The sequence below is a fragment of the Macaca fascicularis genome, chromosome 12 (genome assembly GCF_037993035.2).
Source record: "Macaca fascicularis isolate 582-1 chromosome 12, T2T-MFA8v1.1".
In the NCBI taxonomy this organism is placed as follows: domain Eukaryota; kingdom Metazoa; phylum Chordata; class Mammalia; order Primates; family Cercopithecidae; genus Macaca; species Macaca fascicularis.
In genome coordinates, this window is record NC_088386.1 from 106,048,833 (window position 1) to 106,065,193 (window position 16,361).

The 16,361-nt window shown below is 38.8% G+C and overlaps 1 protein-coding gene across 14 annotated transcripts in view; it reads right to left on the reverse strand.

Moving 5' to 3' along the window:
- Positions 1 to 15,255, reverse strand: part of ACADL (acyl-CoA dehydrogenase long chain) — a 49,417-nt gene extending 34,162 nt beyond the window's left edge. For 5 of the 14 annotated variants that reach the window (XM_065526015.2, XM_065526017.2, XM_065526013.2 and 2 more), the window contains exons 1-4: positions 14,200 to 15,255; positions 10,297 to 10,452; positions 7,647 to 7,784; positions 6,063 to 6,227 (exon numbers count right to left, since the gene is read on the reverse strand). In XM_065526015.2, the coding sequence (XP_065382087.1) occupies positions 6,063 to 6,227; positions 7,647 to 7,784; positions 10,297 to 10,452; positions 14,200 to 14,333 (593 nt within the window). In that variant the 5' untranslated portion in view covers positions 14,334 to 15,255. Of the gene's footprint in view, positions 1 to 6,062; positions 6,228 to 7,646; positions 7,785 to 10,296; positions 10,453 to 14,120 lie in introns of all 14 variants that reach the window. The other 9 variants (XM_074010008.1, XM_065526014.2, XM_074010010.1 and 6 more) reach the window with 4 other exon arrangements.
- Positions 15,256 to 16,361: the final 1,106 nt, after the last annotated feature.

Sequence of the window (16,361 nt, forward strand, 5' to 3'; positions counted from 1 at the left end):
TCTAACAAACCTGCTCTAAGCGTAGAACAGATTATTTTTCTAAATATAAAAGAAGCAAATATTACTAAAGAAAATATTAAGAATATAGAGAGCATTCCAAAGGAGAAAAATAATTTTAAAAATAATTTTATCTCCTGGAATGAACATTTTAAAGGTATATCTTTCCAATATTTTCCTATGGATATAACTATACATATATATGCATTTTTATAAAACTGGAACCATATAATATGATTTTGATCTGTTAACAATATCTAATGACTTCTTATTAGCTGAACAGAACATCATCATGGATTTACCATAATTTTAAAAAATAATCCCCTATTGTTAAAACACTTAGGTCCCAAAATCTAAATATCCTACAATAAACAGCACAGTATATAAATAGTCCACATTACTTGTGTAATTTTTCCTATTCTTCTTTATGTGGGTGATATGGTTTGGCTTTGTGTCCCCACCCAAATCTCATGTTCAACTATGATCTTCAGTGTTGGAGGAGGGGGCCTGGTGGGGTGATTGGATCATAGGGATGGACTTTCCCCTTGCTGTTCTTGTGTTAGTGAGTTACTTATCATGAGATCTGGTTGTTTAAAAGTGTGTAGCACATCCCTCTTCTCTCTATTCCTCCTTCTCTGGCCATGTAGGACATGTCTGCTTCCCCTATGCCTTCGGCCATGATTGTAAGTTTCCTGAGGCCTCCCCAGCTATGCTTCCTATATAGCCAGTGGAACTGTGAGCCACTTAAACCTCTTTTCTTTATAAATTACCCAGTTTCAGGGTTTTTTTTATAGCAACACAAAAACAGAGTAACACAGTGGTGTTTATATTTTACGTCCCTCGGCATTTTTTTTTTTTTGAGACCGAGTTTCCCTCTTGTTGCCCAGGCTGGAGTGCAATGGCACAATCTCGGCTCACTGCAACCTCTGCCTCCCTGGTTCAAGTGATTCTCCTGCCTCAGCCACCTCAGTATCTGGGATTACAGGCGTAGGCCACCATGCCAGGCTAATTTTTTGTGTTATTAGTAGAGACGTGGTTTCACCATGTTGGCCAGGCTGGTCTTGAACTCCTGACCTCAGGTGATCAGCACACCTTGGCCTCCCAAAGTGTTGGGATTACAGTCGTGAGCCACCGCACCCAGTTGCATTTTTTTTAATCACTCTCTGTATTAGGCTGAATAATGATACCAAAGATATCAGGTCCGATACCCTAGAGGCTGTGCTACCTTACATGGAAAAACAGTCTTGCAGATGTGTTTAATTTAAGGATGTTCTGATAGAGAGATTATCACGAATGATCCGGATGAGCGCTAAATGCAATCAGAAATGTCCTTATAAGAGAGCGGTAAAGAGAGATTTCATAGACAGAAGAGAAGACAATGTGACCACAAAGGCAAAGACTGCAGTGATGAGGCAACAAGGCAAGGAATGCCAAACAGACATTAAGAGATAGAAGAGGAAAGGAGTGGATCCTCCCCTATAACCTCTGGAGGAAGTGTGGCCCTGCTGATACCCTGATTTGGGTCCAGCGATACTGATTCTGGACTTCTAGCTTTCAGAACTGTAAGAGAATAAATTTCTATTGTCTGAAGCCACCAAGTCTGTGATAATTTGTCACAGATGCCATCAGGCAACAAATATACTCTCTTAGAGCACTTACTTTCAATTGCAATTATAATAAAAAGCAATTATCTTTCCCACATACTGCACTTATCTGACTCAAGTTTTTTGAAAACACGTGGTGTATCAAGATCATATTTATATGCTCTGTGCCTAGCATGCTGCTTTGTACATAACAGGCACTCAATAAACATTTGTTAAATTATATTATTAAAATGCCAAGTATACAGAAAAGAATTAATAGAGCAGGCCTGAGAGTGCTATCCTTAGAAAGGCCTATTGCAACATTGCCTGTGGCTAGCATCTGGGAATCCGGATTTCAGGAGAGTTCTCACCGTTCCCAGTACCCATCAAAGTGGCTTACTGTATAAACTGTTTGTGCAAACAATGAGGCTTATGCTGAATACCTGCTTTCCTTCTGGGGATCTGAACTTTTGGTACATGCCAGGAAGAGGGTGCCTATATGACCGACCTCCAATAAAATCCTTGGGCACCAAGTCTCTAATGAGCTACACCTTGGCACACAACATTTCACACGTCACAACTTGCTGAAGCAATTATGTCCTGTATGACCTCATTGGGAGAGAACTCCCAGAAGCTGCTATTGGCTTTCTAGGGACTTTGCCCATGAGACTTTCTCTTGGCTGATTTTGCTTTGTATCCTTTACTATAATAAATTGTAGCCATGGGTACAATATATGCTGAGTCTTGTAAGTCCTCTTAGCAAATCATTTGAACCTGGGGGTAGTCTTGGGGACCCCCCAACACACAAATTCAAGGCTTATCCATTACACATCTAATCACTTCAAATATCACAGTAAGTTTCAGAAAGAGACTGTATAATACAGAGCCACCTATCTGAAACATAGGTTAAATGGCACAGGTATGTGAACCAATCTGTAGTGTGATTATCATCAAAAGGGTGGATGCAGATTGTGAACACAAAAGTTGAATGCTATTGTATTCTTTTTTGTTGCTGTTGTTTTCGAGATGGAGTTTCACTTTGTCACTGAGGTTGAAGTGCAGTGGCACGATCTCGGCTCACTGCAACCTCCACCTCCCAGGTTCAAGCAATTCTCCTGCCTCAGCCTCCCAAGTAGCTGGATTACAGGTGCACACTACCCACACCCAGCCAATTTTTGTATTTTTAGTAGAGACAGAGTTTTGCTATGTTGGCCAGGGTGGTCTTGAACTCCTGACCTCAGGTGATCCACCACCTTGGCCTCCCAAAGTGCTGGGATTACAGGCATGAGCCACTGTGCCTGGCCTGAATACTATTGTATTCTAACATCGTATTTTTCATCATAAGTATGTATAAAGTATCACTAACTAATGTCTGCACATAGTTTATTAAAACAATTCTTCTAAGGCTGGGCGTGGTGGCTCACATCTGTATTCCCAGTGCTTTGGGAGGCGGAGGCGGACGGATCACCGGAGGTCAGGAGTTCAAGACCAGCCTGGCCAACCTGATGAATCCCTGTCTCTACTAAAAATACAAAAATTAGCTGGATGTGGTGGCAGGTGTTCATAATCCCAGCTACTTCGGGGGCTGAGGCAGGAGAATAGCTTGAGCGTGGGAGGTGGAGGTTGCAGTGAGCCGAGATCGCACCATGGCACTTTAGCCTGGGTGACAACAGCAAGACTCTATCTCAAAAAAAAAAAAAAAAAATCTTCCTATACAGGGATACATCAAAGGAAATAAAGGTAATGGCATAGCTCAGTTTGTAAATTTTTCCTAAGTTTTTGAATGTTATATATGAAATATTAAAAATGAAAAAGTATACTACTTAGTAAAGCCAACAGTTTAGACCCTCACAATAATCTTCTTAAGTATCATTATCTCAATTTCACCGATAGAGACATTGAAGCTCAGAGATTTTTACCCAAGATCACACAGCTGGTGTCAGAACACTCTGGCTCCAATGCTGTCAACAATTTGTTCTATGAACTTGGTCAAAATACTTCATTTATTATTTTCTGTTTTCTTCTTATATAGAAATCGTATCTTTATATTCCATATATCTCATTATAATAGCCATATAATAAAATTAACATGAGGTCAGGTGCAGTGGCTGACACCTATAATCTTAGCACTTGGAGCGGCTGAGGCAGAAGGATTGCTTGAGTCCAGGAGTTTGAGACCAGCCTGGGCAACATAGCAAGACCCCCATCTCCATTTCTTTAAAAAATAATAAAATAAAATCAATATGAAAGCATTTATAAAATGCTAAAGTAATACAACATACAAAGATACGTAATTATATATAATGAAGCGTTCCTCCATGGAAGGGGAAAGGGCCAGTGAAACTCTGGATGTTTTTCAGCAATTGCAACCTTTACTTTCTGTGGAGGCCAAATCAAACCAAAAATACAGACAGTGCTCAATTCATCTCCGAGGGCAGTCAAAATGAACCACATTCCATCTTCTATCTTCTTTTCTTCCCACGTGTTTTTCCCTATTTCATGCCAATTTTACACCATAATTCCATAATTCCTCAACACTCTAGTACTCTTCTTCAACTGTGGCTTTTCTCTGTTCTTATATTCTCTTACCCACATGGACTCTTTGCTCATCTCTCTAAATACCTGACTTATTTACTATCCTCTCATGACTTTCAATGACTTTCCAAACAAAAAAAGAAAGAAAGAAAGAAATCTGCTTATTTTCTCCATCCTCATTCTTAGATTTCCTTCTTAATTATATACACTTAACCACAGATAAGGCCAAAGACTTTAAACCAAAATCAAAAATCACACGAACCTTTGTTTGCATGTATAAATTAGAGATAAATCAAGATCTCATTTATTCTATAGCCTCTTTGTGAGTGCTAACATGCAATGAGCTGGAAGTGGAACATGCTAACCACAGAGCTAATACAACTCAATCTGAATATTGGCAGTCAGCCAGGTAGTTGTTTTAGAGAATGAAATTAAAAGCAAATTTTAAGGAAGAAGGTTAAATTTCTACTTGTTTAGATCACACTTTTAGGCAACAGAAGTGAACAGAAGCCTTTAATCTTTGACAAAATTAAGTGTTAGTATTGACCTAAAATTAGGGATTTATATCTTAAAAAGATAAATATAATGTAAACATATTGCAAGTCATGCTATAGAATATTAAGAGATTTAAAAATAAATAACACTGTTAGAAAAGAAAATTTTACAATAAAAAAGGAGGGCCTGACCTCTGCAAAAACAATTCCTGGATTTTCACTTGCCACTTCTTTGGCATCTTTAAGTTCTTCCTTTGCACTGTTCGCTTTCTGTTGACCCACAAGTTGCTACTGTCTTTAACATACATCATTTCCCCTGCCAGTTTGCCTCAAACCACTGCCCTCTCTTTCCATTTCTGTTTACCACTCAGCTCTGAGAAAGATGACTCTGAGTCCTCTGCCTCTGTTTTCTCAACCACCTCACTCCCATAAAAAGTAACTTCTGCCCCTCCACCCTACTGAAATCACAAAGGATCATCAGGCCTGCCAGAACCTCTTCTCCATTCTCAACATCATGGTGGCCTTCACATTGCTAACTTCTTTCTCCTTTCCTACAGCCTTTCCAACTGACTTCTCTTCCTATTCGTGTCTGGATTTCTTTGAAACTCTCAATCCTTCTGTCTCTCTTGCTCCATCATTTTTTGTACAGTTCCAAATGAAACATAATGCCCAGATTTTCCTCCTTTGTTCCTTTTTTGTCTTTCATTTTTCCTCTTGAGGATCAGGTCCCCACTCTGGAAGCTCTTTCCCCCATTCTTATAAAACTGGTTCCTTCCCATTTGTCAAACCTCAGTTTAAATACAACTTTTTATAGGCCTTTGTTAGCATTCATATCTAAATTTGTTTTTCCATATCCCACCAAACACAAACATACCATTAGTCTATAGCACAGTACATTTCCTTCACAGTACTTATCATAATTTATAATTACAAACATATATACTTGCTTATTTCTTGCCTTTCTCTTCATTAAGCACAGAGGCCACATCTGTTTTGTTCACTACTGTATACCTGGCACACTGAAGACATTTACAAAATAACCAGCAAATAACTGAATACGTGATCTTGTTCATTCCTATTGTATCAACTCTTATAAATGAAAGACTTTTAAAACCTATTGCTACTCCATCCTTGTCTCCAGAATTCCAAGTACAATTTTGTAACAAACCACTTGACATTTACATGTGAATCTCACCCTACAAGTAAAATTCATTATGGTGAAAATTCGACTTACACACTACCATTTTCTTTGCATAAAACTATGTTAATATCTCAAACATAGCATACATTATAATCTGCTTTATTGTTATTTTCCTACTTGAGGTCATGAATTATCCTGTGTTCATCTTTGCATTCCTCCTAGCACATAGCTCAGTCTATGTATTAACCAAGTACTAAGAAAATGTCAAGGCACTGCTTCCAAGAATCCAAAGTCAACTAAATATTAACTTACCTTCCAGCTCCAAGCTCTGTCATTGCTATAGCACCAATACATTTGCCTGCAGTCATCTGGGGAATAAAGTGCTTAATCTGTTCTTCTGAGCCATAGTTTGTAATATAGGACATGACAATACCTGAATGAACACTAAAACCTGGGCCTGAACAATTTGAGTAAGCTCTTAGAATGAAAAAAGAAGAAAAATTAGAGCATAAACTAGCAATTAAAAAATGACTATTATAACAACAACGTATTAAAGATCCTGTCAAACTGTTTGGTAGTGGCCTGTCTCATCACAAACCTATGACATTTCTGACTGTGTTCTCTTTTTTTTTTTTTTTTTTTACTAATTTTAAAATTTCTGGTTTCAACACAATAACAGTGCTAAACAGAGTTCAATGAACACTTATTTAATTGAGAGATAAAATATTTTAAAATATGAATCACCTGCAGTTATATTCCTCTAACACAGTGGAATAATAACTGTATTCCTCTAACGGCCTTTGCCATGAGGATATATTCTAATCAGATGGAGTCTTGGTAAAACAAAGAAACAAAAGAACAAAAATAAAAAAGCAAAAAATAGAAAAAAGAAAAACAGAACAAAACAAAACATGGAGTCATGGAGTGAATTGTGTACTTTGCTATTTTCTTTTAAAATTATGACACACATACACACACAAATAAAAATTTAAAATTTAAAAATAAATTCTATGACACAACAAAATCCTATTTTTTCTTAGTAGATTTTAATCTGAAATAGCTGCAAAATATTATAAGTTGTTTATGTACCATAATTTACTTATCCATTCTCCCACTGCTGGACATTTAGATTGCTTCAACATTTGGAGGACTGTGACCTAACATGACAATGATTTCTGAACACAGCATCTGTATTTCCTAGTAAATTATTTCCTTAAAATGAATTCTCCAAAGTAGCATTTTATGTCAAAAAGCAGGAACATATTTTTTAAATATGTTTTCACCTTTTTAATCCCCCCCAAAATTTATTGTTCTAATTTATAAAGCCACCAATAGTGTGTCACTTTCACTGCAATCTTGTCAGCCCTGGGTATTAGGATTTTTCATTTTCACTAATTTTATAGATACTCAAAATGATACCTCCAGATAAGCTTAATTTGCATTTGTTAGTAAGGATGAAGTTTTCTCATTAAAAAAAACTTATTTGCATTTCTTTTTTGATGAATTATTGCTTCAAATTCTTTGCCCATTTTTCAACTGCAATCTTTATTTGCTCTTATATATTAAAATTCTAGTATATTTGATGGAAACATTTTTCTACTCTGTTGTTCTCTTTCAAATATCTTTTCTAAGGGCAAAAAGTAATCGTAAGCATTGACAGGAAAAAAAAAAAGATCTCTTTAATTTTCAATAGCACCTATTTCAGCAACTTAAAAGGATTTTCTTATTATCCCACATTCAAAAAATGTATAAGAGTGCATGAGTGGTATAGTCCTTTACATTTTACACTGAATTTTCAATCTTCCAAGATTAGAAAACTTTTTTTTTTGGTCATTTCAGAAAGTTGAGTGGTGTGTTTACAAAACAAGACTCAGCCTTAAAGCTCTCCATACTTACTGCTCCTCCCAGACAACAGCTGCGTAGTACAAATCCCCTCCAATTCCACCAAGATGCTCTGCAATATTGACACCAAGCAGTCCTTGTTTTCCAGCTTTTTCCCAAACCTCCCTACTTACTTCTCCAGCTTTCTCCCATCTGCAAATACCAAATATTTTAAAATCAGAGATTTTTTCATATTATTTAAATGGCTACAACTTTGAACTTATGAATGATTTTGTGCAGAAATGCATTCTTAATTTAAGGTAATTATTTGCATTAGCCATATACTTCTATTTGACTCTGACTCTTTGATCACTTCTCTTCCTCCTTTTTTCTGCTTTTTTTTTTTTTTTTTTTTTTGAGACAGGGCTGTCACCCAGGTTGGTGTGCAGTGGCACAATCATGGATCACTGAAGCCTCAAAATTCTGGGTTCAAGCAATCTTCCCACCTCAGCCTCTTGAGCAGCTGAGACTTCAGGCACATGCCACAAGGCCAAAAAAAATTTTCTTTTGTAGAGATGGGGTCTTATTATGTTCCCCAGGCTGGTCGTGAACTCTTGGCCTCAAGCAGTCCTCAAACCTTAGCCTCCCAAAGTGCTAGGATTACAGGTATGAGCCACTGCACCCAGCCCTCTCCTCTTATTTGTATTTGCCATTGTCTTTCCCCATCTTGACTATTTATTGGACTTGAAAATTATACCCACTGATGTAGTTTTGCTCAGCTAGTACTCTTACATGCAAGCTTAGTTGTGGCATGTCGTCATGGGAATCTGCCTAACCTGTATTGTAAGAGGCAATTCTCCTTGGCATATTTCCTTAAAGTGCTGAACTTATGGGACAAGCATATAGAAGCTGACAAAATAGGGAACCTCATTATAGTTTAGGAAGAACAGGAGAGCAGAAGCACCTCGCACTATAGCTCTATATCAAATGAACTTCTGAAAATATTAGACATTTGTGTAAGATAGGCAACCTCAGCTTTTCTTCTTTAAAAATGAGAATGGCAGAATGAGGAAACAGATGGCTAGCTGGAGATAGTGAAAAAATATCGGAGAATTTTTGTATTTTTAAGTGGATTATAGTGAGACATGGGGTATTTGAAGATACTGATTGAAGGTAATTAGAGACACTACAAAAATTTTTAAGAGTTGGATTACCATGTGTGTTTTGAATGCAGTTGTTGCCTAAAGTAGCTTTGGAAATATTTTTATTATTGACTTAAAATTTGTCAGCTCCTGTTATTTTATTTCAAAGCCTTCTCAAGATTTTTTCTGGAACAAAATTTAAAAGCAGTGAAGAAATAAACAAAAGAGATTGTACCAGAGCAAAGTGTACCATGTCTCTCTTGTCTATAAGAAGCTAGTTGAAGCCTGATGCAGTGATTCACACCTGTAATCCCAGCACTTTGGGAGGCTGAGGCAGGATTGCTTGAGCCCAGAAGTTCAAGGCTGCAGTGAGCTGTGATCACGTCCCTGCACCCCAGCCTCGGCAAGAGAGTGAGACCATGTCTTAAAAAACAAACACACAAACAAACAAAACCCCCCAAAACAGAAGCTAGTCGCTTTTCACCAAAGACTAGTTATGGCTTCCGGCTTCTGAGTTTAGCTTATTTTGGTCATTCTTACCAAGAAGGTATTAGTAAAAACCTAATGGAAGTTACTTTTAATGCTATTTAAAAACCATTCTAAATGTTGTAAAATACAGATGTCTCTGACTTATGACAGTTCAACTTACAATTTTTTTACTTATGACGGTGAAAAAGCAATACACATTCAGTTGAAAACATGCTTACTTCAAGTATCCATATAACCGTTTTGTTTTTCACTTTCATTAGAATATTTAATACACTACATGAGTTATTTAATACTTTATTACAACGTGGACATTGTGTTAGATGATTTTGCCTAACTGTAGGCTTATGTAATTGTTCTGAGCATGTTTAATGTAGGCTGGCCTAAACTATCGCGTGTAGTAGGCTAGGTGTGTAAAACCTCACAAACCTATGATGTTCCTGAACCATTTCTCTCTTCATTTTTACTAATCTTCTAATTTCTGCTTCTAATATAACTGTGCTGAGATTTGTTTGTTTTTATAACATAAGAACAGTGTTAACATAATAACAATGCATTTTTGACTTATGATATTTTCAACTTGTAACCCCTACTAAATTCAGGAGCATCTGTACTGGCATTGAGTGAATTTTGGAAATGAAGCAAAATCTTATTGTAATAGAAATGATAAGTTTCTGATCAATAAAATAATAGTAATTAGTTAATCAAGAAATATCCAGAGGTAACCAATTCTTACCAAGGTTTGCATTATGCTGACTTTTTGTGTTTTTACAGTTTAATTAATTCATGAAGCAGAAAAAGAAAGACTAAGAAATTGACTAGTATTTTGTTGCCAGTTACCCATGGTTTTCAAAAATACTACTCTTAGACTAAGTTGCAAATTTTTAAATTTTCTTTTTTGTGTATAGTACATTTTACAATTCATTTTAAAAACTGCAAGAATCCTGGGATCTTATAGTGTTACAGTGAAGAGCAGTAAAAATGTTAATAAAGCCCTGAACATACTATGTTTTCTGTATAGTAATATATGGCATTCTAGGAAATGGTCCTATCACACCCCTAGCATACATTTCATTAGAGGAAAATGTGCCACTTACTCTGAGTGATGAGGAATCACTTCTTCTTGGAAAAACTTCCTTATACTTTTCCGGAAAATGTCATGCTCTGAAGAAAAGATTCTTCGAATTCCTATATCTGTTAAGTTTTTAGCAGAAGGAGTTTCTAGACGTTCTTCCCCTCCAGAATGAGAACATCTTAAAAAATATATATGCAGTAGGAAAAGTAAGTGAATTGTTACTCTTCATATCCGAATTAATACCACTGAACAACATGGATTTCTTTCACAGAGAAACTTGAGAGGCGAGTAGAGAGTTTGAATTACGACAAACCTGGGTTCAAATTTGAGTGCCACCACTTTTGATGGGATCTACCTCATATAGCTGGAATTAAGAAGTACCTTATCAGTATTCAACTCAGTCTCCATCTCCAAATCCTTAAAGAAGACGATGCCTAGAACTAACCACAGGTCTGACTTGAGGTGAAATGCAGTATTGTCATGTGACATATGGATTACATTATGTAAAGTTCAAATAGTACAATAGAGTAATACTGATAAATTTTCATATCATGTACAATGTTTAAAATAATGCAAAGCTTCCAAAATTAGTATTTTAACCAGAATCACACAATTTCAAATTGCAGGTGTATAAGATGCAAACTGTGTTGATGTAATTGCCACATTACAAAGACAATCTGGGTGGAGATAAAAATACTCATCAATCTCTGATAAAGATTCTGTAAAATGGAATTATTTAGGACCTACTCCCATCCCTCCCACACTGAGCTTAAAATGAGACTGCTCTGTAGTTCCTTTAGTTCAGTGGTCTTCAGCTTTTTTTTCCTTGAAGTACCCCTGAAAGAAATTTTGAAAATCTATGCATCATTTTGTACATTTTCAAGTTCACATCTAAAAAACTTATCATATATTCAAATCTTGCCAAAGGATGCTTTTTCTATTTTGCATTAAATTCTGATTTAGTGTATTTCTTCCTTAGTTGGACCCTGCCTTTTCTTTTCTAGTCCTTATCCAGAAAAGATCTATTTCATGTAATTAATCAAAGTAGACTTAAAGCGTTCTTAAAAAAAATAACTCTACTATTACATGTTTCTTTCCTTTTTTTTTTTTTTTTTTTTTATGAGACGGAGTCTGGCTCTGTTGCCCAGGCTGGAATGCAGTGGCACAATCTTGGCTCACTGCAACCTTCGCCTTTCTGGTTCAAGCCATTCTTCTACCTCAGCCTCTGGAGTAGCTGGGATTGCAGGTGCTGCCACCACACCCAGCCAATTTTTGTATTTTTAGTAGAGTTTCACCATGTTTAATAGAGTTTCACCATGTTGACCAGGTTGCTTTTGAATTCCTGATCTCAAGTGATACACCCATGTTGGCCTCCAAAGGGCTGGGACTACAGGCATGAGCTACTGCACCCAGTCGCTATTACAACCTATTTCTAAGGTTTCCCTAATTATCATGTTTTTAGTGGCTTATTCATTCATTTAGTTAGCAAATATTTACTGAGTGCCAATTCTGTGCCAGGCACTGTTCTAGTAACTCGGGATACAATAATGAACAAAGGACTAAGATGAGGACAAAGATCTTGGCTTTTAAGCTTACATTCTAACAAAGGGAGACTGAATAAACAATAAACAATAAATAAGCAAATTATATAATACCATAGAAGGTGATAAGTATTATGGAAAAAGAAAAGTAGAGAAGGTATCAGGAGTATCTGGCTGGGGGGAGGCAGAGACAGAGGTTGCTGTATGAAATAATGTAGTAGGCTTGGCTTGGTGGCTCACACCTGTAATCCCAGCACTTTGGGAGGCTGAGGCATGAAGATTGCTTGAGCTGAGGAGTTTGAAACCAGTCTGGGCAACATAGCGAGCCCCTGTCACTAAAAACAAAACAAAACAAAAAAAAAAGAAAGAAAGAAAGAAAAAAAAAATACTGCAGTCAGGGTAGGTCAAACCAGAAAGGTGAGATTTGAGCAAACCCTTGAAGGTGAAGAGTTAGCCAGGCATACCTCTAGAGTCAAATAATTTTAGGATAAAAGAACAACTAGAGCAAAGGCTGTATGTCTGAATCGTGTCGGATGTGTTCTAGAAAAGCAAGAAGGCAAGTGTAGCCAGAGTGGGCTGAGAAGAGTAGATGAGGTCAGAGATTCTAGGAAGAAGAGATAACAGGGGACCAAGACATGCAGGGGAGCTTGACCATTGTCCTGTTGCATTAAATAAACTAACATTTACTTTATCCCTATACTGGAAATGATCGACTCCTTTTTCTTGCTAGTAGAGATAAAACTATAAAGCACGTATTTGTCCATATAGATTTTCCATACTAGAGAGTTTTCCTCAGGAAAAAACTATGCTGAGATTAGGAAACTGGGGCCGTAAGACACCGAATCATTTGTCAACATAATAAGTAAATAATAGAGCCAGAATTTAAAACCGAGTCTTACTGGATCTTAAAATTGAATAGCCTATCCTGTGTTAAGGAAATATCTGCAATATTTTTAAGTAAAATACATTAAGACACAGGAAAGCAAAAGAAATGCCAAAACAATAAAGACTTTCAGGTCAGTCAAAGGTGGTCAGGAGAGAATATGCAGAGGGAAGAAAATCAAAACACGTGGCAGCAAGTTTATTGCAACATGTATTTCTTAATCTAAAGATGAAGAAATCTGTAATGGAAAAATTGGCATTTTTTTCTCTAAGGCAATAAACTGCAACTAATCTTATTTGATAGGCTATAATTTTTTTTAAGCCTCCTTTACATTTTAAAAGGGAGACAATCTCCACCAGCACCTTCCACACACCTGGAAGCTGGTTTTAAAGACACAATCTCAGGCCCCATCCCAGACCCACCGAATCAGAAGCTGTATTTTAACAAGATTTCCAAGTGATTCCTTTGCACATTAAAGGTCAAAAAGCTGTTACAACAAAACTGAAGCCCCCCAGCCCATTCAGAGGGTCTCTCAGGTCTCCCTTTTTCCAGTGTTCTCTATTTGAGGGTAGATTTTCTTGCCATGCTTCAATCAAACTTACGCCAATGGATAATACAGAAGCAGATATAATTATCTGGTTATCTTTTACTAAGCCAGACATTAAGGGAGTTGTAAAAATGTAAAACAATGTCACTCTTTTCACTTTTTTTCTGTTTAGGAAAAGTTATTTTTCATAAAAACTGTTATTTATGTTAATATGTAATGAGATTATTGTAACTTTTTTGGGGGGTTTATTATTATACTTTAAGTTCTAGGGTACATGTGCACAACGTGCAGGTTTGTTACATCTGTATACTTGTGCCATGTTGGTGTGCTGCACCCATCAACTCGTCAGATATTGTAACTTTTAAACAAACCAAATATTTGTAAAGTTTCTCAGTTTTGTAGACACCCTTTGATAACGACATAAGATAGATATAACCTACATAAACAAAAGTCCTTTGAGGTCCTCTAAGTTTAAGAGCATAAGGAGTCCTGTTACTAAAAAGTTTGAGGCAGCACTTTGGGAGGCCGAGGCGGGCAGATCACGAGCTCAGGAGTTCGAGACCAGCCTAGTCAATATAGTGAAATCCCCGTCTCTACTAAAAAAAATACAAAAATTAGCAGGGCTTGGTGGCACGCGCCTATAGCCCCAGCTACCCAGGAAAGCTAAGGCAGGAGAATCGCTTGAACCCGGGAGGCAAAGGTTGCAGCACTGAGCGGAGATCGTGCCACTGCATTCCGGCCTGGGCGACAGAGTGAGACTCCGTCTCAAAAATAAATAAAATAAAATAAAATAAAACAAACAAACAAAAGTTTGAGGATCACTGTCTTATAATGTTCCAGGTAAGAGTTAAGTATGTATCCTAAAGAAAAATCACCTTCTCAGTGAAGTCTTCCCAAACCTCCCCAGGAAGAGTAGGCATTTTGTTTCATAGCTCTCAAAGAAAATTAGAGTACCTTACACCAATGCTGTCATTCGCAAATTTGCCAGTTCCTTCACCCTTATTAAATAATGAATTCTCCATGCTTTCAATTTGTTTACCCAGTGAATAGATTTTATGTTTCAGACGGTATCTGAAACTTTTGATCATATTATAAACACCACCTTACGAATCACTGAGCCACTCAGACCATAGACTCTCTCTTCATTAATCCTCTGTATTTAAAGGATTTGTTGATAAATCTAAACCTAATTTCCTTGTTTGACGGAACCCTCGCCAAGTCATTTCTATCCCAGCTTGCCCTGGACACTTCTGGTCCGCGCCGCAGGCCGGGCACTGTGTCCGGGTCCCAAGTTCACTACCGCGCGGCGAGTCTAAGCCGTGGGGAACGACGGATTCATAGCTCGAACTGGGACATAGATCGCAGCCCGCGCTCCTGCAGCCAGGCCCAGTGGGTGACCACCTCCTCCCAAAACGCAGGCTCTCGGGTCCCACTGCAGGCCGCTGAACTAGACGGGCTGGAATGGGGCTCCGGAATGAGCTTCTGGAGAAATCTTTCGGCTTTCCCCGACGTGGCCTCGCACGGCTGACACCCCTTTTTCCTCCGCCCCGCAGCTGGTTGCACCCAGTCCGCAGGATCCGGGAAACCAGGCCAGCTCTAGCCCCGCGCCGGAGTTGGGGAGCACTCCCAGCCGCGCGTGCCCCGCCCCGCGTGCCCCGCCCCGCCTCAAGCCAGCGACAGGAGTGACTCGCTGCCTCGCCCCACAGCCTCCCGGCCGGCAGCCGCGGAAGTCCCGGGTGCCACTCACCGCAGGGCGGGCAGCGGACGCGCCGCACAGTGGCCGCCCAGGAAGCGTAGGGACCCTCGGAGGAGGCGCGCGGCCATGGCCGGAACACTAGGGGCGGCGGGGCGACGGAGGCGACTCTGCGGCTACTCGGCGACTCGGGGCAGGGCCCCGGGAAGGAGAACGGTCGGCTGAGGCGTCCACGTGTGGTGTCCTCCCAAATAAACGCTCGCACACGCCCTGATAAAGGCGCCGCGCGCGCCCTTCCGGAGCCCCAACAACGCCACAGGCTGGTAGCGAGGCAACACGGCCCTCTTATATGTCAACAATAGGATTTTACAGCGAAACTGCTGCCTTTGCTTGCGGCATTCTTTCTTGTTTATCGAAGCAGTTCTGAGCCTTTTTAGGGTCCTGAAGCGCTTTGAGTAACGGATGAAAGCTATGGAGCCCCCACATACGCCAAATACCTAACCATAAAAATGTACATGAAGTTGGCCGGGTGCAGTGGCTCAGGCCTGTAATCCTAGCACTTTGGGAGGCCAAGCTGGGTGGATCATGAGGTCAGGAGTTCGAGACCACCTTGGCTAACACAGTGAAACCCCTCTAAAATACAAAAAATTAGCCAGGCGTGGTGGCGGGCGCCTGTAGTCCCAGCTACTCGGGAGGCTGAGGCAAGAGAATGGCGTGAACCCGGTAGGCGGAGCTTGCAGTGAGCCGAGATCCTGCCACTGCACTCCAGCCTGGGTGACAGAGCGAGACTCCGTCTCAGGGGGAAAAAGAAAAAAGTACCTGAAGTTTATTTTGTAACGTTGGAAATTGATTTACTTAAAGTAGGCAACTATTTAAATACTGGTTTCAAAGAATTGTGCCCTTTTCATTTTTTTCTTAAAAAAATTAGTGGCTACCTGCTGAAAAAAATTAAAATATATGTAATATGCAAATAAAAACCGCCACGTTCAGTTTTCCAATAATACTTGACTTGAATTCAGATCTTGCCATTACTTTTTCACTTAAGTCACCAATGGTGTTTAATAATCTACATTTCATTTCAGTGAAGTCTGAGCTCTTGAAATTTTTTTTTTTTTGTAATAGAAAATACCTGAAGATTTTTGAACTCTAAAGAATGTGCACAGTGGATTTCAAAGGAAGTAAAGCAAGAGGTTAAGGCCATTTTACTAATCAAGGACAGTTACTATGGACTTGAAATGGTAGAAGTGAAAAAGAGGCATTTTGCATTGGAAATCAGCAACTAACTAACTGAATGTAGAACATAAAGAGGAAGTTTTAAAAAGAAAGTTTGACCAGGCAGGCAGCTCATGCCTGTAATCCCAGCACTTTGGGAGGCCAAGGCAGGAGAATAGTTTGAGGTTCTAAGTTCAAAACCAGCTTGGAC